General features: G+C 41.8%; 1 protein-coding gene across 1 annotated transcript in view; it reads left to right on the top strand.

The window, feature by feature from the left end:
• Positions 1-21,176, top strand: part of LOC124411507 (homeobox protein SIX3) — a 32,016-nt gene extending 10,840 nt beyond the window's left edge. Inside the window, exons 2-3 of the mRNA XM_046890654.1 lie at positions 19,221-19,616; positions 20,717-21,176. Coding sequence (XP_046746610.1) covers positions 19,221-19,616; positions 20,717-21,098 — 778 coding nt within the window. The 3' untranslated portion in view covers positions 21,099-21,176. The remainder of the gene's footprint in view (positions 1-19,220; positions 19,617-20,716) is intronic.
• Positions 21,177-21,897: the final 721 nt, after the last annotated feature.

Genomic DNA, 21,897 nt, shown 5'->3' with positions numbered 1-21,897 from the left:
TCGATTTGTTAGCAGCTGCTCATCTCGGTACAGGGAGAAAGAAAAAGAAAAATTGTAAGACTATCAACAGAAGCTTCTGTCGATTGAATTATAAGACACTATAGATATGTCCGTGAGCACCTGCGCCAATAATCATACCGAACACGTGTAAAAGTAACTAATCTTTTTCGGCACTTGAATTTTTACCTCAAACACGTAGGTACAACATCTCTTTATACCCATTAGGATCTTGCACACGAAATCTTTCCACACGCAACGCTTCCGCACTGACGTTACGGGTCCTCGCGTGAATAGAAACTGAGTTCGAGTAGTCCGTATGCTGTAATATCACGCACAGATTGTACCGCAGGCAACGGAGCAATACATAAAATAACGATAAATTCGTTTGAATTTCGCGCCTCGCCGTAACCCGCGGCAGTCGATTCGCAATTGTTTCGAGGTTAATAGATATGAAGAGAGGCGGAGAGTGCAGGAGAGAAAGGGAGAGATAGAGATAGAGAGAAAGGCGGCAGGGTTCGACTCCGCGCGTTGTGTGTGGCCTCGGTAAAGTGTCATCAAGGCTGATTAATAGCATAATAATCCGCGAGGCGAACCGCGGGTCAGCCGTTGGGTTTGGCACGTGAGGTGAGTGGAATGGTTGGTAGGTATATGAACGTGTGTAATAAGGGACGAAGGAAAAGGAGGAAATCAATGGGGAGAAGAAATGTCGCCTTTTTCGATAGGCAGGTACAACGTACAACAACAACAACAACAACAGCAACAACAATTCGACGACGACGACGACACGTCATTAACGTGGCACAATGCGATTCCGCTACTCGTTCTTCAACAAAAGACGAACGTTACCCGCAGGCTAATAAATGGCAAGAAATATCTGAGAAATGATGACAATTGCCTTGTCCGATTTGCTAGGGGACGCGGACGGTGCTGAGACGGCTGGCTCTCTCTCACCCCATTGCGATACCTCGACACTTGGTGTTATTTCCTCAATAATATTACAGAGGCATAACTAATATTATACATCGTGAAACGCGAACGTAACTTGGTTTTGTTTATGGGTAAAGGCAGCCCGTGATAAGTTAAACAAATTTTTGTGTACAAGATTATGTGTATACCTACCCAGAACGGAAAAGTTGAAGAAGAAACAGACGTGTGTAAAGCTGCTCAGGCAGCAGCGACGGCATTTGTAGATAGAGAGAAAGAGAAGGAGAAAGAGAAAGAGAACGAGAAAGAGAGACCCGTCTAGTTGATGGCAAATAAAAAAACAATTGAAGCGCGTGCAAAGATCAAACAAGGCTGCAGCAGCGGGCTGCAAACATGAAACAAGTGACAGCCGGCTATACGGCTATGCGTTGGGGTTACGACCCCGCTATAAAAACATCATATACCCCGTGTATGGCGGAGTCCTTTGCCTACGGGATTACCATTTGGGCTAATCCCCGTGCAGCCCTATCCACGGACGCCCAAAACGGGGGGGGAGGGGAGAGATAACAACCCTAACCTAAAAATCTAACTCACAAACTCTTCGCAGGCTGCGTAAGAGGATACTTCGAAAGCTTCGGATCAGACTGCGAGGGGGGAGGGGGAAAGGGGTTCGTGATTTTTACGCGTATCAGGATTCGAATCGTCGATTTTTTAATTCTCGCAAAAGTCAAGGCTGCCGACATTAACGAGCTCAATTCGACGGCGCAGCCTCACCCGTGACTTAATAATTAATGTTAATGATATACGATCGGTGCTCGCGTTTTCTGCCACGTCATTAAACGAACATGGCTGCCGTGCATCGAGAAAACCGGTACGACGAAGACTGCATCGTGCGTTTATTTTTTCTAAAGCGGTCGAAGCGCGGCCAGAAATGAAATCGTGGTAATGTCTGTATAGGGTATACATATATATATATAGAAGACGATGCGAAAATTGAAAAATGCACCGACAAACGACGAGGCCAAGTGGATAGTGCGGCGGGAAGTGCGATGTACTTTTCTCAGTTCGAATCAGCATCGCCACGGCTCCGGGAATGATAATTCAAACGATGACTCTCGGCTTCTCGCGGTATATTCAATTACTAAATAATTGGCAGAGGCAGAGGGTGCAGAGAGGAGTGACGACGGCGGATGCCTTCGGACGGACATTATACGTGGAATTTGCACGATTCGAACAGTGTTACCGAGTCGCGAGAGCAGCACTCCGACTTCGATATTCCTCCCCCTTCTCGTACACCTTGTATATACCCAACCTACCACTGTAGCTGTCCAAGAAGGAGTAGCGTGACTTATCTCCAGCAAATTATAATCCAATTTGCGATTTACATCGTCGACGACTACACCTTACGAGGGCTGAGGAGGTTCCTGACTCGTATAACCTTATATACCACCACCTCTCTCACACGCCTCTGGGCTTATCTTGCTTGTCAACTTTCGGCTCCTCCGCTGCACGCTCGCAAAATAAATACCTACACCTGCCAGCTGCTGCTATGCTGCTACTGCTGCTGTGGATACTGATGCCGAATGCCACCTTTGATTGCATGCTCTCTGGTTAGCAGATTCGAACATCGTACATACGATGTGGCGACAGCAACGATTTCATTCTCCAATTATACTTTCACTGATAAATTTAATTTGATATGGTCAAATCCTGTAGCCCACCTTTGATTTTCACCTTCGAAAATTGGAACGAAAATCGAACCGAAAAATGAGGATATAAAAAATGGCAAAAACTTATATCGAGTCATCGTCACTTTCGGACTTTTATAATGATGGTACCGATGCAGTGATTACCGGTGTCTAGTGTACGGTTACCGATCTGTAAATTCCATCCATCTTTCACCTCTGCACGAAACACACACACGCGCATGATGCGAACACATACTACTTTCGACACTGTATACATACTGCAGTGCAGCGGTGCAAAGTTGAGGTTAAAATTACGAATGACGCGGTGGTTTGAACCGTAGAAGACGGTAACCAGGTGCTCCCGGTAAGTATCTCGAACGACGGAAGAGGGAAGAGAGAAAGGCAGCGGCACCTGATTGTTTTTGCCCCGCGGTGTCACGTGGAGTCGGTGAAATGATGAATTACACATCGCCGAGGAATGACTTACATTCCATTCCATTCCATTTCATTTTGGTCGGAACAAACAACAACGGTGACGTAGGAGTTTGGATTGAATTTAAAAATCGCTCGTCCCAAGTCGCGCATCCTCTTGCAGACATGAATATTACAGTTTTGTTTCCCCCGGGTGGTTATTGTTAATGGTAGACGGACTGGCTAACTAGCCTTGTCCAAAGAAAGAGACACGCTCACCTTACCTTGTGGGTACCTACGAGTGGTTGGCTCTGTTGGTAGTCTAACAATCTAACAAGGTGAAGAGAGGGGAATAGAGAAGTAGAGGACCGACCAGGTAACGGCTGGCATTGTGTTTCAGATCCGTTTGATAATTCGGCCGAGCAATTACGGTAGCCGCCGCCTATTTTAGTCGAGTAAAAGCATAACACAATTATTTAAATTACACTCAACGAACGAGCGGTGAAAACGCCAAGTCAGTCCCGATTCCCGATTCCAAGATCACCCCATTCTCTCTCTCTCTCTCTCTCTCTTTTTCCTTCTGCTACGCGTGATTCCCGTCCCCGTGAAAATTTTCTTCTTCCCATGCAAATGTCCTCTGTCCGTGATTCGGAATTGCGATCAGTTTCACAGAAAACCCGGGTAGAAACGTCGCGTATTATACCCGCACACCTATAAGGCCAGAGATCCGAAGGTGATATCACAGCGTAGGTACGAGGTAATAACTGTATGGGCGTCCACCGGGGCACGTCATATCCGGGAGTAAAAATGGCCGCCGGTTATAATTTGAGGGGAAAAGCGACACTTTCTGGCAACGAGATGTGCCCTACTGATAGGCAGCGGAGCCAAAGTGCTTCGCATTTGGAGTAGCGCGAGGTATAGTAATATTATATTTATATGCGGTGTATGTATATGTATATATACGTACATACATTTATATGATATATATATATATATATATATACATTTAATATGTTGTAAGTGCGATGATCGCCGAAAACAGTTACATGGATGTACGTAAGAAAGATGGTATAATAATTTATTTCAGCTATATACACAAGATAATTGTTATATAAACCTGGAGAATTGTTTTATTTCGATCGGACACAAAATGGCTGACATCGGTCGAGAAATGGAAATTCCTGGAGTTGTCGTTATTTTATTTTTATTTATTTTCTTTTTTTTTTGCGTTTTCAATTGGAAAAAAATCTTCCTACTTCGTTTTTTTTTTCTCTCGTTCTTTCAGGATGTGGATAATCGTCGCGGCGAGTTATTAATACCGTATATAAAACGAAGTAGTGGATGATGATTAGCTGGGTGTTATAATACGCCTGAATTAAATGTCAGCGTCTCTTTGAAAGGCGGTGTTTATTACAATCTTATAGAACCGGTCGTTGTCGGATTAACGCGTTACGGAATAAATAATTCGATACTTATAAAGAGACGACGCAGGTGAATATATATGAGTATGACAGGTCTGTCGAGACTTTGAGAATCGATTAACTAGCATCTCGGAACGTTCAACTCACGATTTCTAAAAAAAAAAACAAAATCGAAACTAAATAATCATATATCGAACCGATTGTACAAGTTTGCGTAAAAACTGAACACCAGTCGCTTCCTCCTCGGATTATTACAAAAAGATTGACGCAATAGTGTTAATTCAATCGAGTGGTGAATAAAAAGAAAAATTTGCATCTAGATTTTAATAATTCATATACTAAGAAGAAAAAAAAAAAAATCCAAACTACCGTCGTCGTGACATTTCCGTACGATTGTAAAAATTTTTTCTTCATTTCCTCAGAGGTGTATAAAATATATGTATAGTGGAAATATTAAGGGCTATTTGTACAATATTATACCGTTCGAATTCTTGAATATGAATGAATAATAAAACGACCTCGGTGTTATAATAAATGGCTTAATTTCGCGGATGTAAGATTATGAAAAACGCACACAAACTCCGTACGCGCGTCGTGTAAACCTAATACGACTTACAACTCGACACGACGACGATCGAGTTGTAAGATAGGAAAGAACGAACGGAAGAATGAGAATAAAAATGCAAAAATTGAGAAGAAAAAAAGTATAATGAGGAAAATGAGATTCCACGATGCGTATGTGTGTGGAATTCAAGCCTCTTTCATACGGCCGCGCACACCATTCCGTACGGGGTTATAATTTTCAAACGTGAAATTAATCGTACGATTGCAGATAACGAGGTAATTACAACACCCGTAGGACGAGCTGGCAATTTGGCGCAGGCCAGGAAGGCTTCTCGGCTTTTTGTGTAAACGCGAAAGATAAGATCTCGGCTTATGCATTATATATACATATATATATATATATATATATACTTTGTGTCGTTCATCCCTGTTCAGGGTTATACTTTTACCGCACGGACATTCCGCTCAGGAGCCGCCGCGTGCAAGGAATTTAAAAAGCTCACTTTACCTGTACAAATACATCTATCTATCTATGATCTATCTATCTATCTATCAACGGGTTGGCCGTAGGTACCTCGACTACCTACCTACCTACCTACCTACCTACCTTCCTGCGGCCACGTATTTACATTTATTCATCTTGGCCGCACTGCTTAGGGCAAAGCACTTTGTTCGACGGATATCTAACATCGTGATTACACGGGTCTGTTGTACTCAACTTCGGGATGAAAATTCACGTTGGATGTAAATCCGTTCTTAGTCTACCGTGGAAGAAATTAAATACGAATAAATTAAATACCGTTTCATTCAATAAGAAAAGGAATTGAGGTTTGCGTGAGGTTCTGGGACGAAACTTTTTCTTCTTGCTATTTTCAGAGAAAAAAGGAAGTTGTTGTGATCAACCCGAAAATGAAAATCTGAGTTTTCGATAGATCTCCACGTTTTGGAGTTTCGATCATCTCTGATCATTTTCAGCTGGACGCTGTGTGTGTACGTTTTGCGTATGCGATCAATTTTTTTGTCCGACGATATCTCGAGAACGAGTTACCGGATTTCAATGATTTTGATAGCAACCGACGCCACCTTTCAAAACTTAGAACTGATCAGATTTTGGCTCTTATCGGTTCGGTACTTCTTCAATTATTTAAATAATAAAATTCCGTAAAACGAAATAAAAATTACGTTTTGAGAATGGATAAATAGATTCGAACGAAAATTGGTACCAAAAAAAGGCAAAATTTAAATTTGTCGTATAAGGTAAGCAGAAGAAGTACTAAAAAAAAATTTATTTTTATGAAAATTGGTACTCGTCGATTTGTCTGATCGTTGTGGTCCGATCACGAATCTAAAGTCAGATTACTAAATCCAAAATGGCGATCTATTATGATGAAAAAAAAAAAAACAAAAAATATTCCGATTTCGGTAGAACTTGGTAAACGAAAATTTGTTCAAAGTACTAAAATTCGTAAACCATTGACAACTTTACATTTGTGTAAAAAATATTCTCATCCCATCTCCCGGTGTCCCAGTTCCCTCGTATTTCCCTCAGCGAGGGAGGCTTAAGTGGAGCTTGAAATTATTCTCGAGATCGTCGTCGTCCTTCGGAAGTCGTTCTTATTGTTAAAACATAGCTCGATTATTAAATTTGACACTCGAGGAGGCCGCCGTATGATTCCGTCCTTCGAAGCACCATCGCTAGGGATTTCCCCTCGGTGTTTTCGGACCGCGTGATGGAGCAGAGCGAGTCCAAGTCCCCGGGGATCTCGATCCAGCAGCTCTTCGTCTAATTTTACTCTCCAGACCCAGGAATCAAATATACATATATATATATAATATATATACATACTAGATTTACACGCACCGTGAAACCGCGTGAAAACACTCTCTGAAAAAATTTAAGGTCCTTTTTCTAGAGGAAGAAAATATTATCATTTGGGGATGAAAAATTTTCACCTGTTTTACGCAGCAACGTGTGTAAGTAATACAAAAAGAAACAAGCCGAAGAGAAAGAAAAAAATTTACAAACGATTTTACGTATTTTCCAGACTTTTTCCTTTTTTTTTTTTTTTTTTTGTTTGACCGTGTGTTTTTCTTTCCTTCTTCGTTCTTCCATCTTTCCGTCATCCGTGACCCACGTCACTCTCAAATACTCAAAACGATACGGGGTATTTCCGGGCGAAGAAGTGGGACTCGATATAACGCGATATACAGAACGGAGTTCGTGCAAACTCAGAACGATTTGGACCGCGGGATTTCGACGGAGGGGTCCAGACTTCGAGAGAGTAAGAGAGAGAGAAAAAGAGAAAGAGAGAGGAGGGACATTCATTTCCCGAGTCTCTGTTGTACGAGCGGTTTAAGGAGTGGTTGAAATTTGAAAGGTCCTTCGAAGGTCAATTCCGTTCTAGTTGTCGTTCGAGAGGAGAGTCTATTCTTGCTGGGAAATTGCCCGAAATTGATTTACGGACTCGACCTCTCCTCTCCTCTCCTCTACTCTCCTCTCCTATTCTATCCTCCTCCCGTTATACCCGATGAGAGACTTTTACGTCACAAGTTATCGAGATTGATTCGAAACTCCCACGGGAATACGTAACCTGGCTATTGTACCGCTGCACATTCACACGTCGTGTGAAGAATCTTGGCATTCGGTAAAAGAAGAAGAAGAAGAAGAAGAAGAAGAAGAATGAATCGAGTGTGATCAGAAGATGAAGAATTAAAATCACGGAGTATTTTATTTTTCTGATTCTCATGTCCCAGACTCGAAAAGCCCGTATTGCGTAACACTTGGAGAAATCTGAAACGGAGGGTGAGATTTGTCTCGTCGATTAATGAAGCGAGGATGGGAAGTTGAGGAGCGACGAACGCAACCCTCGAAGGGCGGAGTTAAACCAAGTGAAGAAATAAGGAGGAAAGCCGGAACGTACCTTAATACGCGTTGTGCAGTAGCCATGTATAACACGTACAACAGCGCGGTGTAACGAAAGAATTATTAAGTCGGAAGTTAGGACGGCGTGCACCATCAATTGCGTCTTGAAAAGAGAGAAAACTCGGCCCTTCCCCTTCCGGAAGAAAAGAATTTATATTCGTTTAGCTAATTTATGCCCGCACAGCCCCGAGTCAACTCAGCTTGGCACGCGGAGCCCTACCCCTTGGATTCGTTTTTATTTTCCACGCCCCACAGGCAGCGCACCTGATTACGAAAGACAAACGTAATCAGGAAAGGAGACTAGAAACAGACTGGGAACAAACTGCCCGCTGCAGAAACGGCGTTGGATAATCAAAGAATAATTAAATCACAGATGGACTTGAGCAGAGCAGAGATGGGATTGCGAATTCTAATCCTTTACGCACGGATGTGAAATTGTCGACGTCCTTTTCCACCGCAACTCGATACAGGGTTTATTTAAAACATTAAAAAACGTATATTTCGATATAGCGGTATAAATGTTTCGTTGTTATTAACAAATTTTATAGAGTGCCCGCTAAACCTCCGTCACGAAATTCACTTCAGTTTTAGTAATTTGAAAAAAATTTTCGTATTTTCCATGTAATTTTTTTTGTTTTATGAAAGTACGAAGTACACGATACTGTCACCCATCCATCCTTTGTAAGGAAATATTTAGGAATATTGAAAATTTGAAGAGAACCTTATGAAGGTGGTGGTGAAAAAATTTTTATTTGAATAAATCTAAAGCTTAAAAAAATTTAGTGAACGAATCCCTGAAATTTCCGGGACTATTTCAGAGTTTCAGAATTCCATGAAATTTTCAGGTTTTCCAGAATTCCCTGACCAGTAGCCACCCTGAATTTTAGTTGATCCAAAAAATGATCGGTAATAAAAATAATTTTAATACCTAGTTAACGAATCGTATTCTGCTTAAATTTGATATTAATACTGAAACGTTTATCTCGCCATATCCAAATATACGCTTGTTTACATAAATTTATTAGTTTACGTATCTAGAGCGTAAAACACAGTTTTACACCCCGAGTGCTCGGCGTGATCGCACGAGAGTGTAAGTCCTTACAAAAAATTTTTGCCCTACGTACCGTAATATTAACAAACATTATTAAAAAAGTTGCAAAAAAAGGCAGGAAGAAGACAAGATGAACTCTTGAAATGAAGAAAAAAACTCTTTTCTCACAATCAGTGTACAATTCTTTTTTATGAAACGCTGTTCAGCAAACACGAAAAAATTTTACATCTTTCTTCGGACGATTTTGTTACCGAACATGTTATTTCGGAAGCACCCGGTAGACGAAGGGATAAAGGTAGTTACCCCGGTGTAACGCAACACTCTGGCACAGCCCTGATCCTGATCCTGGTTCTTGAATAAGATAGGATCTTAGTGATCCTGCACGCCACGATATGCACTATACTATTTCAGTGCTCGCTGCAAAAGTGGCAGAAAATCTATGTGAACGCGGGTTTTATTTTCGAAAAATATCACGTGAGGATAAAATCGCCGAGACGAATATATCGCGTGTGCTAAAAAAGTGGATGGAAAAGTGGATTCAGTGATGGATACGCCCTTTCGGAAGCAAAGTATATTTCCATTCATCAAATTTATAAATGACACAAAGTCGCGTCCACCATTCCTGTGGCTTTATCGTCAGCGACGCAAAAACCTTTGAAACGTAAAGATTCGTTGATTTTGGAAAGAATGTTTGAATTTTTTTGTTTTTATTGTCAAAAAACAATATCGGATGTAACGGTATGAGATCCGATGTGTCCTGACATCATTAGTGAACGCGATTATTTTTCGTAAAGTTCTCGATGGAAGGACATAACCGACATTACTTACGACCTCTTACCATTAACTGATCCATTTTTCGATTTCAAAACTTTTGAATGTATCCTCATATTTCTCGCGTTAACGTGGAAGACATGAAAGGTGGTACTATGCAAGCAAATTCATGGTCGCATAGACGAGCAACTCCTTTGAACACTTGAAGGCATTTGATAATGAACATCATGCGGTCCACGAACGTGTAACCTCTATGACCGGAATTCGGAATTGGTCAAATACTGTTGCAGGTTTCGAAGTTCGAAGTCTATCAACTATCGATCTTTCGCAGAAGATTGGAGGACTGGATTGACCAACTACTCAGATATTCAATTACCGAACGACGATGTTGTAAGAGAATGGTCAAAGATGCTTTGGGTTGAATGCAGCGGTTTTGGTCATCTTGGTACCACATTTAGTCATGGTTTGATCCAGTCGTAGCCATATTCGTTCCGTATGATCGGATCTTACGTAGACAAATGACATAGAGATAATTTCATCAGAGCAGACACTATTTTCGAGGTAACAAAGTGTGCCAAGTATAAAAACTCTTGACCAAAACTCGTTAAAAGTCGAATTTTAATCAAGAATTCGATACCAAATCGAAGACCTTATTAGATCGAAACTAATGAAAGCAGAATTTCACAAAAATGTAAGCAAACGAATGGTGTGCACCTACCCTATACCGAGTTTAGTTTGTTTCGAAATTTTGTTTAGTCGTAACCCGATCGAAAGCAAAGTCAGAGCAACGCACGGCACCCCGGATCCCGGCATTGCATAGGCCGGAGCCTGAGGGCATGAAATTGTACCCCTATCGCGCATTGATATCCCCCGGTCGGTCACTGGAGCATGAAACAGTTGAGCATCGACAATGTAAGCCAATCAAGACCCGCGGGCGGCGGCGTAGTCGAAGCGAGGCAAGACGAGGGATGGAAGGGGGGTTGGTATATCAGAGACTGGGAAGGGTAATCGCCTGAAATTGCATTAAATTTAAATTTTTAGTTACGTCAATCCCCCGGGGGATAACGCAGCCCATCGTCTACGGTGCTCGTCGTCTTTTGATGCTGCGACAAATTGATCCCCACCCAGCTCGCTTCTTCTATTCTGATCGAATTCGATACTGGAATACACGCGCGTCTAAAAAGCCAGCTTCGTCTTAGGCAGGTCCTCGATTATTTCAAAAGCAGTAATATTACGGACTTCTAGGTTAATCCATCGCGAGAAGACTCTTCAAACGTTCGAATTTTGACTAGATCCGAACCTCGAGTGGATTCCAGATCTCGTTGGTTCGATGCTCGGATATAATTGGAAACGCGAAGTTGTCTCACAGAATTGAATTTCACATTGGAATACGTTGAATTGCGTGAAATGGTACATTGAACCTCTTTGTTGGTATAAGAAATGGAATTTTTTAATGGTCGCGAGACTCGATTACAAGTTGAATTCCACTAGCGAACATCGATAAGGTTACCTTAATCTTTTTGACGTTTCTTTTCTTGCTCGTTGATATTTCTCCTCCTCGCTACGTCATCGTATTCCAGTCAAGGGTACAACAAGTAGGTTAGGTTATACCGAGCTAGTCACGAGGGCTCGTAGGGAGAATCGGTGTAGATGTGTTGGTATACCTGAAGCGAGTAATTTTGTAGAAACGAACATTCTCTTTGGTGGATTGAAATCTTAAGCCCTGTGGGGGTTTCGCGTTATTACCGAGGTAGAAAATGATCATACGCCAGCCGGCATCCCCTGTTCTCGAGGTCACCTCCCCCTCCTCTTCCTCCTCCTCCTCCTCCTACTCCTCCCTCGCGTCTCAACCTCCGACATTTTCCTTTCCTTCCCTTGCAGACATGCCCGCACGATGGTGGTCGAGACCACATTATAGTGTACAAATTAACCGAGCCTCTAAACTGAAGCGAAACCAACCTAAACTAGAGTGCTGGTGAGTCGTAAGCCATGGAGTATGGAAAGGACGAATATGGACGTAGGATGGCGAGGAGGAGGCTTACGGTGTAATTTGCAACGGCTTAAGCCGCCAACTCCGACCAATTTGATCCCCCGCGTGTGAAATCTTATACCTCGTACGATCTTTACGTCTTTTTTACCCGTAATAAGTTTTTTGTCCTGTTTGTTATATTCACTCTTGCTTGTTTTATTTTCTGTTTTCTTTTTTTCTTCTCTCTCTCTCTCTCTCTCTCTCTCTCTCTCTCTCTTATCCTCCGCGCAGCGCAGAGTCCAAGAGACTGCAAGTGCATCGTACGACAAATAAATAACAAGAAGAAGGAAGAAATTAATATTCATATATATATACTCCCTTGAAAAGCGATACCCTGAACCATCCGCTCAACGGTCAATGGCGATGTCGCAATTTTTCTTTTACCTCTCTCATCACCGATAGTGCTGGTGCTGCTGCTGCTGAGGATACGGTAAACCCCATACTTCTTAACTCTTAGTCGACCACGGATGTATGTCTATACTCACATACCCGAGGGCATCACGAGCCGAGAAGACGAGCTGTGGGTTTTACGGGCTGTCGCCCAGAATCTGGAGTAAGAATTTTTTGTCTCACCAGGCATTACCACACACCACCAAAAATGCTTAATTTAATGGATAAAAACCGGGCACCGCGGCGTAACCACCAGGGGAACTCAATACTCCGTAAAGAATATATTTCGTAAAAGCTGGAACCTCGCGTCATCCGAGCATGCCGAGCATTGATCAGACTGTAATGAAGTCGTTTTACTTGACGTCCGACGCTGCAGTTGTTGAAGCGATTACCCGAAGGAGAGCCAAAGGAAGGCATGACGGTTCGCTCGTGGTTAGCTCGAGAGTGCATTAAACAAAACACTATATTAACACGGGGGGGGAACGTCCGGTGTTTAAGTACCTATACCCACACTGTGACGTGGATGTGGATGTGGACGTGGTTGTGCGAGGGGCCGAAGAGCGTGCGTGGCCGACAGGTAGTCGATGATTTGCAACATTTTATCCACTCGAACATCGAGTGTTTTAAACCGACGGTGCAATATGGCGGACTCGGGCATGGAAGGAAGGCACGGTTGACAAGCGATCTCCACTTCACCACACCGAGGAGGTTCTCCGTGCTGCACCGCAGGCAGGCCCTTCCGATTCTCTTCCCCTGCCCTCGCTGATGACCCGAGCAAATGTTTATACAAGAACAAAGCTACGCGAGTATCGGCTGTCGCCTAGCTTTTCACTTGTTTTTCAGACATACCTGTATTTCGATATGTTTGACGATTTTAAGTGACCAAATACACTTCAGGGGAAGGGGTAACAACCCAATGAACTTCAGGGGTGGAAGGAAGACGGATAAAGTCCCCTCGAGAAAAAGAGAGAGAGAGAGACGAGATCTTGAGTCTGCGGTTGAAGAAGTAGGTCTAGTTCCTCGAACTCCATGGATCGTGCAAAATTACGAACAACGCAAACTGACTTCCTTAACCCATATCGCTGGAAGTATGAAAACCTCTTCGAGACCAAAAGTTTGTCAATTTTAATGATCGTCTGTAATGATTGTTGGATTGAAACGCCTCGCGGTCTTTGTCGTAAAATTTAAATCGTCATTCCGAGTTATGTCGAGCAGCTGTCTCGGGGACGTCTAAACATCTTGATGAGTTTCATCATACTCAACAGTCGGCCGAGACACGCCTCTTCTACTGGACAATGTCAGGCCAAAAATATCCTACAGTCATCCTACTAAAGCCGGAACATTCCCATCCTGTGACACGTCTCGTGATGACTTGAATGAGTCTTCAACCGGCCTGCTTTCAATCCCTCTAAAGCTTTCGTATATACTCCAAATAAGTCGTCTTGGCCAAGTCTAGAAATGCTTTACGAATCTCACGTATTCGCCGCAGTCTGATGATGCGTATATACTATTATATACCTACAAAATTCCAATGGCCGAGTGCAACGTTTATAGCATCACCTCAAATATTAATTTTAAAAATGTTTGAGCATAAAGGCGTGATTCTCACGGCGATACGCATGCAGCGTTGTGTGATCAGGATGGTCTCATTTGACTTGGGGAACAAAGCCGCTATGCAATCGCGTCACACATAAACAGATATTGAGCGATGAAACAGGGTCCAGGGACCAATCGTCCATGTGTCAGAGTCCGATCTCAGCTTCTCATGGGCGGAACGTAGGTACATGGAATTACATCCGAACGATTTTTTGGAGACCTCGCGTTGTGGGTAGGTACTGACGAGGGACAAACAAGGTACCAAGAGAAATGGTCGGTTAAAGTGTTTGCCGAGGACCCAGCTGAGCGGTCCACACACAAATCCTCCTTCTCTTTCGCTCTTTCACTCTGTCCTTCTTCTTTTCTTTTCATTCTCTCCTCTCACTCTCTCTATCTCTCTCTGTCCGTTCTTCTTCTGTCGTGGGAAAAATCTTGAAAATTAAGTCCTTCCGAAACAAGGAAAGACCAGAACCGCTCTAATCCTGTTGTCTCAAGTAAAATTGCTGCGCGCTGAAAAAATCATCCCCATCTCAGACGGGCAGCCAGATTCTAGTGTACCTCGAAACCTCTACTGTCCTAATCCTGTTTACAGGATCCACTTCACATACCGTTTCACCTCGACCAGGATAAACGGGTAATTAAATTACGGTTTCGAACCCCTTTGCGGTTCATTGATTTTTACCAAATTCATGTTTTTTTCTTTCTCTCTCCCTACTTCACCTCGCTGTCATGCCGGACAGGTTTCACCAATGCAGTAATAATTTTGCAGACAGTTTAATGAGGCGTCATCTAATTACAAAAATTACCATAATTACGGCAACATTTGGCAGGCGGGTTTATAATCCCAGGATGTGTACATTCCAAACAAAACGAAGGGGAATTAAATGGCGCAGTAAAATAGATACGAAGACTGTTCGTAAAGTAACCGGAATGGAAAGAGAGAGAGAGAGAAAATACAGAATGGAAGCAATTCGATTGACAACAAAAGGTCGCGATTCCGGATTCGAACGTCTCGCGTAGTACCTATATATAAGGTGTAGACTGCAGAACGAAGTCAACGTTGGTAAATAATTAAAATCTTATCAGACGCAGTTTGTGTGTCAGAGACTTGAGTACGACGAAAATAGGGTGTCCTTGTACGAAAGGCAACAGAAGAGGGAAGGAGGATGTTTGCCATCAAACACTAAAAGGGCTCTCAACAGATCCTCCGCTAGTTTTTGTACTCGCTCGTGTCCTCTTCTCATTGTCAGACAGAGTAGTCAGTCGCTACTGCAGTCTACGCTCAGGGAACAGGGAACGACTGTCTCCCATCATGAGAAGAATAAGAAGAAGACTGAGAAAAGGAAGAAGAGAAACTGAGCAAAATAAAGAAAAAGCAAATCATGGCGGCAGGAATGAAAATCGAGAATAACGCTTACTAGATACATCGAGGAGTATCAGAAAGGGTATATTTTACAGGCTAGCTATTATTTTCGCAGTCAACGAGCATCGACACTTTGGTACCAGCGGATCGATGCTTGAATTATCGTTAACGAAGGAGTTGAATGACGCCTGATTAAGCCACGTGCCACTTGGCAGCTGCTCTTCTATCCCATAGTGTCACTTGCGCTCTTTGACTACGCGCGGCGCTGCTTGAAGCACTCTCGAATCGATTTGCCGCAGGAAGTGAGTAGGTACCAACCCACCACCTCTTCGTCACCATAAAAGCTAGCGTTGAACCTCCCAGTCCAAGTCAGTCATACTTTCTTCCAAATACTTAGCCAGAGATTCGAAATCGTTAGAAAGTTATCGTTATACTTAAAAATTTCGCAACTGCCTTATGGTTTGGGTGTTGGAAAAAAAAAAAAAAAAATCTCAGCGAACGCTGCGTGCAGCGGGACGATATCGAAGGGGGGAAAGGGGAAGGGGGAAGGGGCTCGCTGAAAGGAGCAGTATCGTTTTAACGTCTCTATTAGCGGCTATTAAAAGCGAACAGCGAAAAACCTCTCGTCCGAATCGTGCCCTGTTCACATACAGCTTCGTTGGGTATCGCGTTACCCATTGTGCAGAGCTCGGAGAGAGCTCAGATTTTCTAACGATATACCCATTGTAAAGACCGGGGGTATTTAGCATGGGGTGGAGAGACGCGGAGGCATGAGTCCGGGGAAGATTGTGCCCAGGGTATGTGGAGTCTATAGAACGTCTCTACTCTCTATGGTGTCTCGTGACACACGGGGTACGATTTTGTTAAAATGATATCCCCCGACCCGTCAGTATTATTATTTTACCTCCACCTCCACCCCCTTCCCCGGCAGACGGGAGAGAGAGAGAGAGAAAAAACACGTCGAAATGGAGGAAAGAAAAAGAATCGCAAGAGCTGCATACACGCAACAGGAAATGGAACTGTGTGAAAGAGACTCGAGTTGAAATTATATTCTTTCATAATTCACTTCTCAACGATTATTATTCCTGATACATATGCGACGTACGACGTAAACTATCGTTACATATTATCACAAACGGATTTGAAGATACTGACGTACTCGGAGATACGATTTAAAAAAATTTTCAAATTTTCTTGCTCTTCTTTCTTCGTACAGGGGTTGAAACGTACTTTTCTTTTACGTTTTGATTTCATTTATTAATCGTTCAATCTTCGACTAAACAGTATCTTCAAAGGAATTTGATCAAAAACTGTGAGCTTTTCATTGATTTTCATGATGACTGGACTACCACTCGGATTTATCGATGTTTAATGGATAATTTTACCTTCACTATGGATTCTTAAGTCAATTTTTAACTGTGCAACGTTTTTTCCTCTATTTTTTTTTTTTAACTTTATTTTTGTTTTCACCGCTAATACAAGATTTTACGAGTAATCAAATTTTTCTAAGTATGGCCTCCCTCAGGGTCGAAACGTCAAATCTTGACTTTCTCTAGACATAAAATTGTCAAGCTTCGAAGAAAACACTTTTATAGACATTCCTAGGCGTCGAAAGTGTTGATAATTTTTAGCAAGACGGTCGCAGCTAGGCTGTGACTAATTTTGATTCACGCTTCATGACGAGGAAAGGTAAAAAAAATATAAAAAATTACAGAGAAGTTGCAGACATGCGGCTATTAGCGAAGTTGGAATTATTTTTCACTCTTTGCATTTTTCAATTCAATTCCTTGCGCTTCCTATTGCTACCACCATTATTTTTTACGTTTTATATGCTTATTTGGCGTCCTCGAAAAAATGATTGGTCATCCGTTCTAAGCGTATTCTTGGTACAGACACACCCTAATGACCGACTCACGCTCTTCGGGCTCAGCTGACGCGTTTTAGTCCACTTTTGGGATCTTCTTCGGTGGGTTTCAGTAACACGGGATGAAAAATAGAAGTAAAAAACGAAGGGGGAAGTGAGAAGCCGTGTATAACGAGCCGAGATGTCGGACTATTTGCGGCGATAATTAATGCTGAGAACGCGTTCTCGGTTTTAACACTCTCGTTCTGTTCGTACACTCGAAAAAATTCCCTCATTTCATTTTTAATTTCTTTCCAATCCTCCTTTTTTCAATATCAATATCAAACGATTGCAAAGAACTTGAAACTGGCGTCGAGGCCAGACGATCGACTTATTTCTCAAGGCAAATATGGGATAAAAAAGAAACAACTCAGAACCGAAAATCAGCTACAAACGACCGGTACAGGGATTATGATAATTAAAATCTTTTAAATCGGTATATCGTAGCACCGGATAGATCGGCATAATCAATCGGATTACAGGTGACACCTTAACCGAATCCAACTATGGCTATCTCTCGCTCTTTTGAGAAGAAAAAGTAACAGTGACTGATTAAATATATAACAGAATAAAAATTGATCCCGCTTTGAAATTTTTTTTATTTAAATCGCTTCTCTCTTGTAATACGTATAAGATTGAAAATCGTTTATTTATTTATTTATTTATTTATTTTTTGCTCCTATTCGTTACAGCCGATTGAAATCGATTCAGCATTCGCACGTTGCAATCTTCACTTTTTCAAATTTTAAACGAATTTTTAAACAGGCAGAGAGGAAAGCGGTTTGCGAAAAATGAGAAAGGATTGAAAAAAAATATCTGCACAGCCGGTGTTTCGCTCGTGAGATAATCCGCACGAAATGGTGAACAAAGTGGTGAATTTTGCGGCCGATGTTTTAACGCGGAGAAAACCAGCGCCGAGCGGTTCGCGGATGTAACGCGTAGCCATGACAACCTGAGCGACTTGCGACTCAATTAGCAGCGAAAACACGGGCCGCCGTTTCGCATTTATACGCATCGATCTGAGAGAGGAAGAGAGAAACAAGACTGACTAAACCACGTCTAAATATCGAGGCAGAGTTGTGACGACTTTTAATAAAAAAATCGTACGTCGATGCCCAGAATTTTGAGAAAAACGAAAATAAATGTCGTCTGATGTTTAATGAGGAATTCTAATGCATGGATTAATGCTTAACTGCTTCGATATTTCCTTCTGCAGAGTTATGGAAAATTTTATTTAGTAATTGTTATTAGAAAATTATGATAAGATTGTTATCGTGACAATAAAGTTTAAATACTTTCTTAAATTTAAGCCGGTTTGATTATTTAGGGTAATTATTTTTCTGAATGCTAAATTGCGACCAGATTTTTGGATGACAGTTAAAAAAACAGATTTTTTCCTCGTATTCGAAATCAAATTTTCTAACTATGGTAAGAAATTAAAGTATAATTGAAGACTGTGTAGCTATTATTCGAAAATTATATATCCAAGCGAATTAGTATCGAGAATGAAGAACAAAGGTCAAAAGTCAACCGAATTATCGTTTCTGAGAAAAGGTGACAAATAAAACCGTTAAAACCTGCATAATTACGAGTGTCTTTAAGCTAATGGGAAAACCATACCTATTATACCCACTTTAAAAAGCGTAACTGTAACTGTAAAAACAAACGATTTGGTCAAAAGGTTCAGTTCAATGAATTATATCGATGAATATAGAGGTCAAGAATTTTCTGTACGTTTGAAAGTTGACAATTTCGAAACCGGTACGTAGAAAGGATCCCACAAAGTTACTCGACCATCTCTTATGCCTAAATGCGTCCAATTTTCTGCCCACATTTCAACCAAATCCGCAAAATCTTTTGTATTTGGTATCGCAAAGAAAACACGTTTCCAACCTGTTTTAACAACGTTTTTTTAAACGGACATTTTTTCCGAAGGGTACCTTACAGGACGCTGATCCGTTTGTGAACGGTCCTGCTTAAAATGGTCCGAAAAATTAACCTACGCAAAAAAAAAAAACCAAAAACAATAAAACACAACCCAAGACAAAAAAATTGAATTATATTAAATTTCACTCGAAGTCATGCAATCGGCGTCTAAGCCGCAGAATTATTTGTAAAAATTTTGCTTCCTCAATACCGTAACAGCAATTTGATTCGATTTCAAATGTTTGAATTTTGTTTTTCAGAATGCAGCAGCAATCCGGACCAGGAAGCGGATCTCAGCGACGGACGTTGAGTCCTGGACCCGGCGGGAGCGATTCGGAGGACTCTGACATCTCCCTGGGACGAACCTCGCCGCCCTCGCCCCCCTCCTCGCCACCCCCGACCCACCAGCCGTCCCCGGTTCCGATGGGCCCGCTGGGCCCTCTGCCCCCACCACCCCTCAACTTTCGGTTCGACCCGGCGCAGTCCCAGTTCCGGTTCGCGCACGCGCCAGCCTTCAAATTCCCGCCAACCGGCTTCCAGTTCGGACCGCACAGCCCGCAGCACAACCACCCGAGCATCGCCGGAGGGGGGATATTCAGACTGGCTGAAACCAGTCCCTTTCAGGCCGTAGGACCCAGGGGCGATCTCGGCTCGAGGTCCGTACCGAATATTCATTTCCCCTCCACTCGAGCGTCCCTTTGTTAGATATATTTTATTCCGTGTCAGTTAGATTCAGAACGATAGGATCAAAAGTCTGACCGTGCAATTTTTCAGCACGTATGTTTCGGTGATTTTTTTTTTTTTTTTTTTCTTTTTTTCTTTGAACTGGGAAAGCTAGTAGAAACAACGATTTTTGTTTCATCAAGATTTGCCAGATATAGATAGAATGGAAATACATGTTTCATTTATGCAATCGAGAATGAATGGAAAAAAAAACATTTGATTTTTGAAAAAATTAAGAAGAAGAATAGACAGAATTCACGGTATTTGGTACCCGGTAAAGTACATGGTAATTCGAAAAACGATAAAAAAAAAAAAAAGTAACATCTTTTCGAGACTCATTTTATCTTATTGATCATCAACGATTGATAATTTTTGTTCAGTAATGACCAAGTCATCGTATTATTCGGCAGACAAATAACTGCAATTGTCGTATATGAATTCCAAGTTCAAAAGTTGATCTGATTTCTGAACAGTCAGAATTTCTAACTTTCCACAACATAAGCCTCTACCACGTACTTACTTAATTGCGGTTGAAATTAACTTACAAGGTTGAAGTTAGTAACGTTGGCGGTAACGAAATATGGAACAAAAAAATCGCTATTTCGGTGCTTAAGAACGGTTTCGAAAAATTTGAATTTCCGAATTATGGGCAGTTATGTTCTGCTTGTAAAATTTAGAAAAAATTATTTCTAGAATTCAGGCTTAAAACTACAACGATCTTAAAACTGACATAAATTTTAGTCAAACGATTTGAAATACACAAAAACGATTTTCGGTAAAAATGGAATCCCTTTGCAAGAATCGATACCTTACAAAAACGCCATCCATCAGCAGTCGAGTTTATTTGATGAAAAATATACAATCGTTTGTCAATGATTCGATGACAATAAAACGATTAAAATAACTTCCGACGATTCCTGACGTTTGTACTAATTATTATCATAATCAATAAAATTCACACCGAAGAATCGACAAAACTGAGACTTCCGAGGAATAAAATAAACACGGTTATTCCCTGACGGTTATTTTCCAGACTTCCGGATCCGCTGGGCCTGCCGCCCCCGCGACTCCACCCCCACAAAGGGCTGCTGCACCACCCGCACCCCCCGCACCAGCTGACCGAAGGGATTTCGAGGTTATCGGAGGGCTCGCGGCTCTCCGACGGCGGCGTTTCCCGCCTCTCGGACAGCCTCTCGGAAGCCCACAGCCCCCCCTTGATGGCGACGAATTTGTCCGTCACCGGGCCGCTCAGAATCGCGGTGCCGAGTCCCCACACCCCCTCGTCGAGGGGCAGCCCCCCGGCGGGGCAGCATACGCCTCAAGGTCACGGGCAAGGTCAGGGGTTGAAGAGGATAGCGACGCCCCCGCCGCACCCGACACCCCCAAAAATTCACAGACCCTTTTCGCCCGCGTGATACACGAGAAGATGAAACGTTGCGTGAAAATTAAATGCGATTTAACTAAGTATGATGATAATACCGATGATAATTGCCTGGGAACGCAGGTCAGAAGTGTGTATAAATAAATCAAAACGTGATTAAAGAAAAATTTTTATCACAAATTAATATACGCGACACGCGATCGTTTTCGGAATTATAATTGAGCCATGATAACTATAGTGATGATGATAATGATTATATGTGAGACGGTATATATTGGATGGACGTAATAAAACTGATACGTCGGCTAATTAATTTGACGAAAACAACATTGTTAATAACTTGGAAGATTATTTAACGTGTATAATCGACTGCGGAGATCATTTTTTTTTAATTTTTTTTCATTTTTTTGTCTTTTTCATTTCAATTTCCAAAGTTCAGCTGGATTTGAACGCGAATTGTAATACATACCGTATAAACGAATTGTGAGGGGAAAAAAGTTTACCGCAGCTGCTCAAAATCAATCATACATGCAGATTACGGAATTTTCGTTAAGGCGCACAAAAACGATATACCTACATCAATGTATAATGTGACAGGACAGTTTTGTTATATATACATATATATATACATATACATATGAACGTGAGAGATTTAATTTTCAATAAAAAAAAAAAAATTAAGATTAGAAACGACGAAAAAACCATCCTCCGATAAAGAAACGTATAATGTAGAAAACCGGAGCATAAAAAAATAAATAAATAAGAAATAATAATAATCATAGAACGAAAAAAAGAAAAGAAAGTCTATAGAAATTCATTGAAACGTCTCGCGC

This window comes from Diprion similis, chromosome 10, assembly GCF_021155765.1.
Source record: "Diprion similis isolate iyDipSimi1 chromosome 10, iyDipSimi1.1, whole genome shotgun sequence".
Classification (NCBI taxonomy): domain Eukaryota; kingdom Metazoa; phylum Arthropoda; class Insecta; order Hymenoptera; family Diprionidae; genus Diprion; species Diprion similis.
This window is presented reverse-complemented; position numbering and strand designations above follow the sequence as displayed.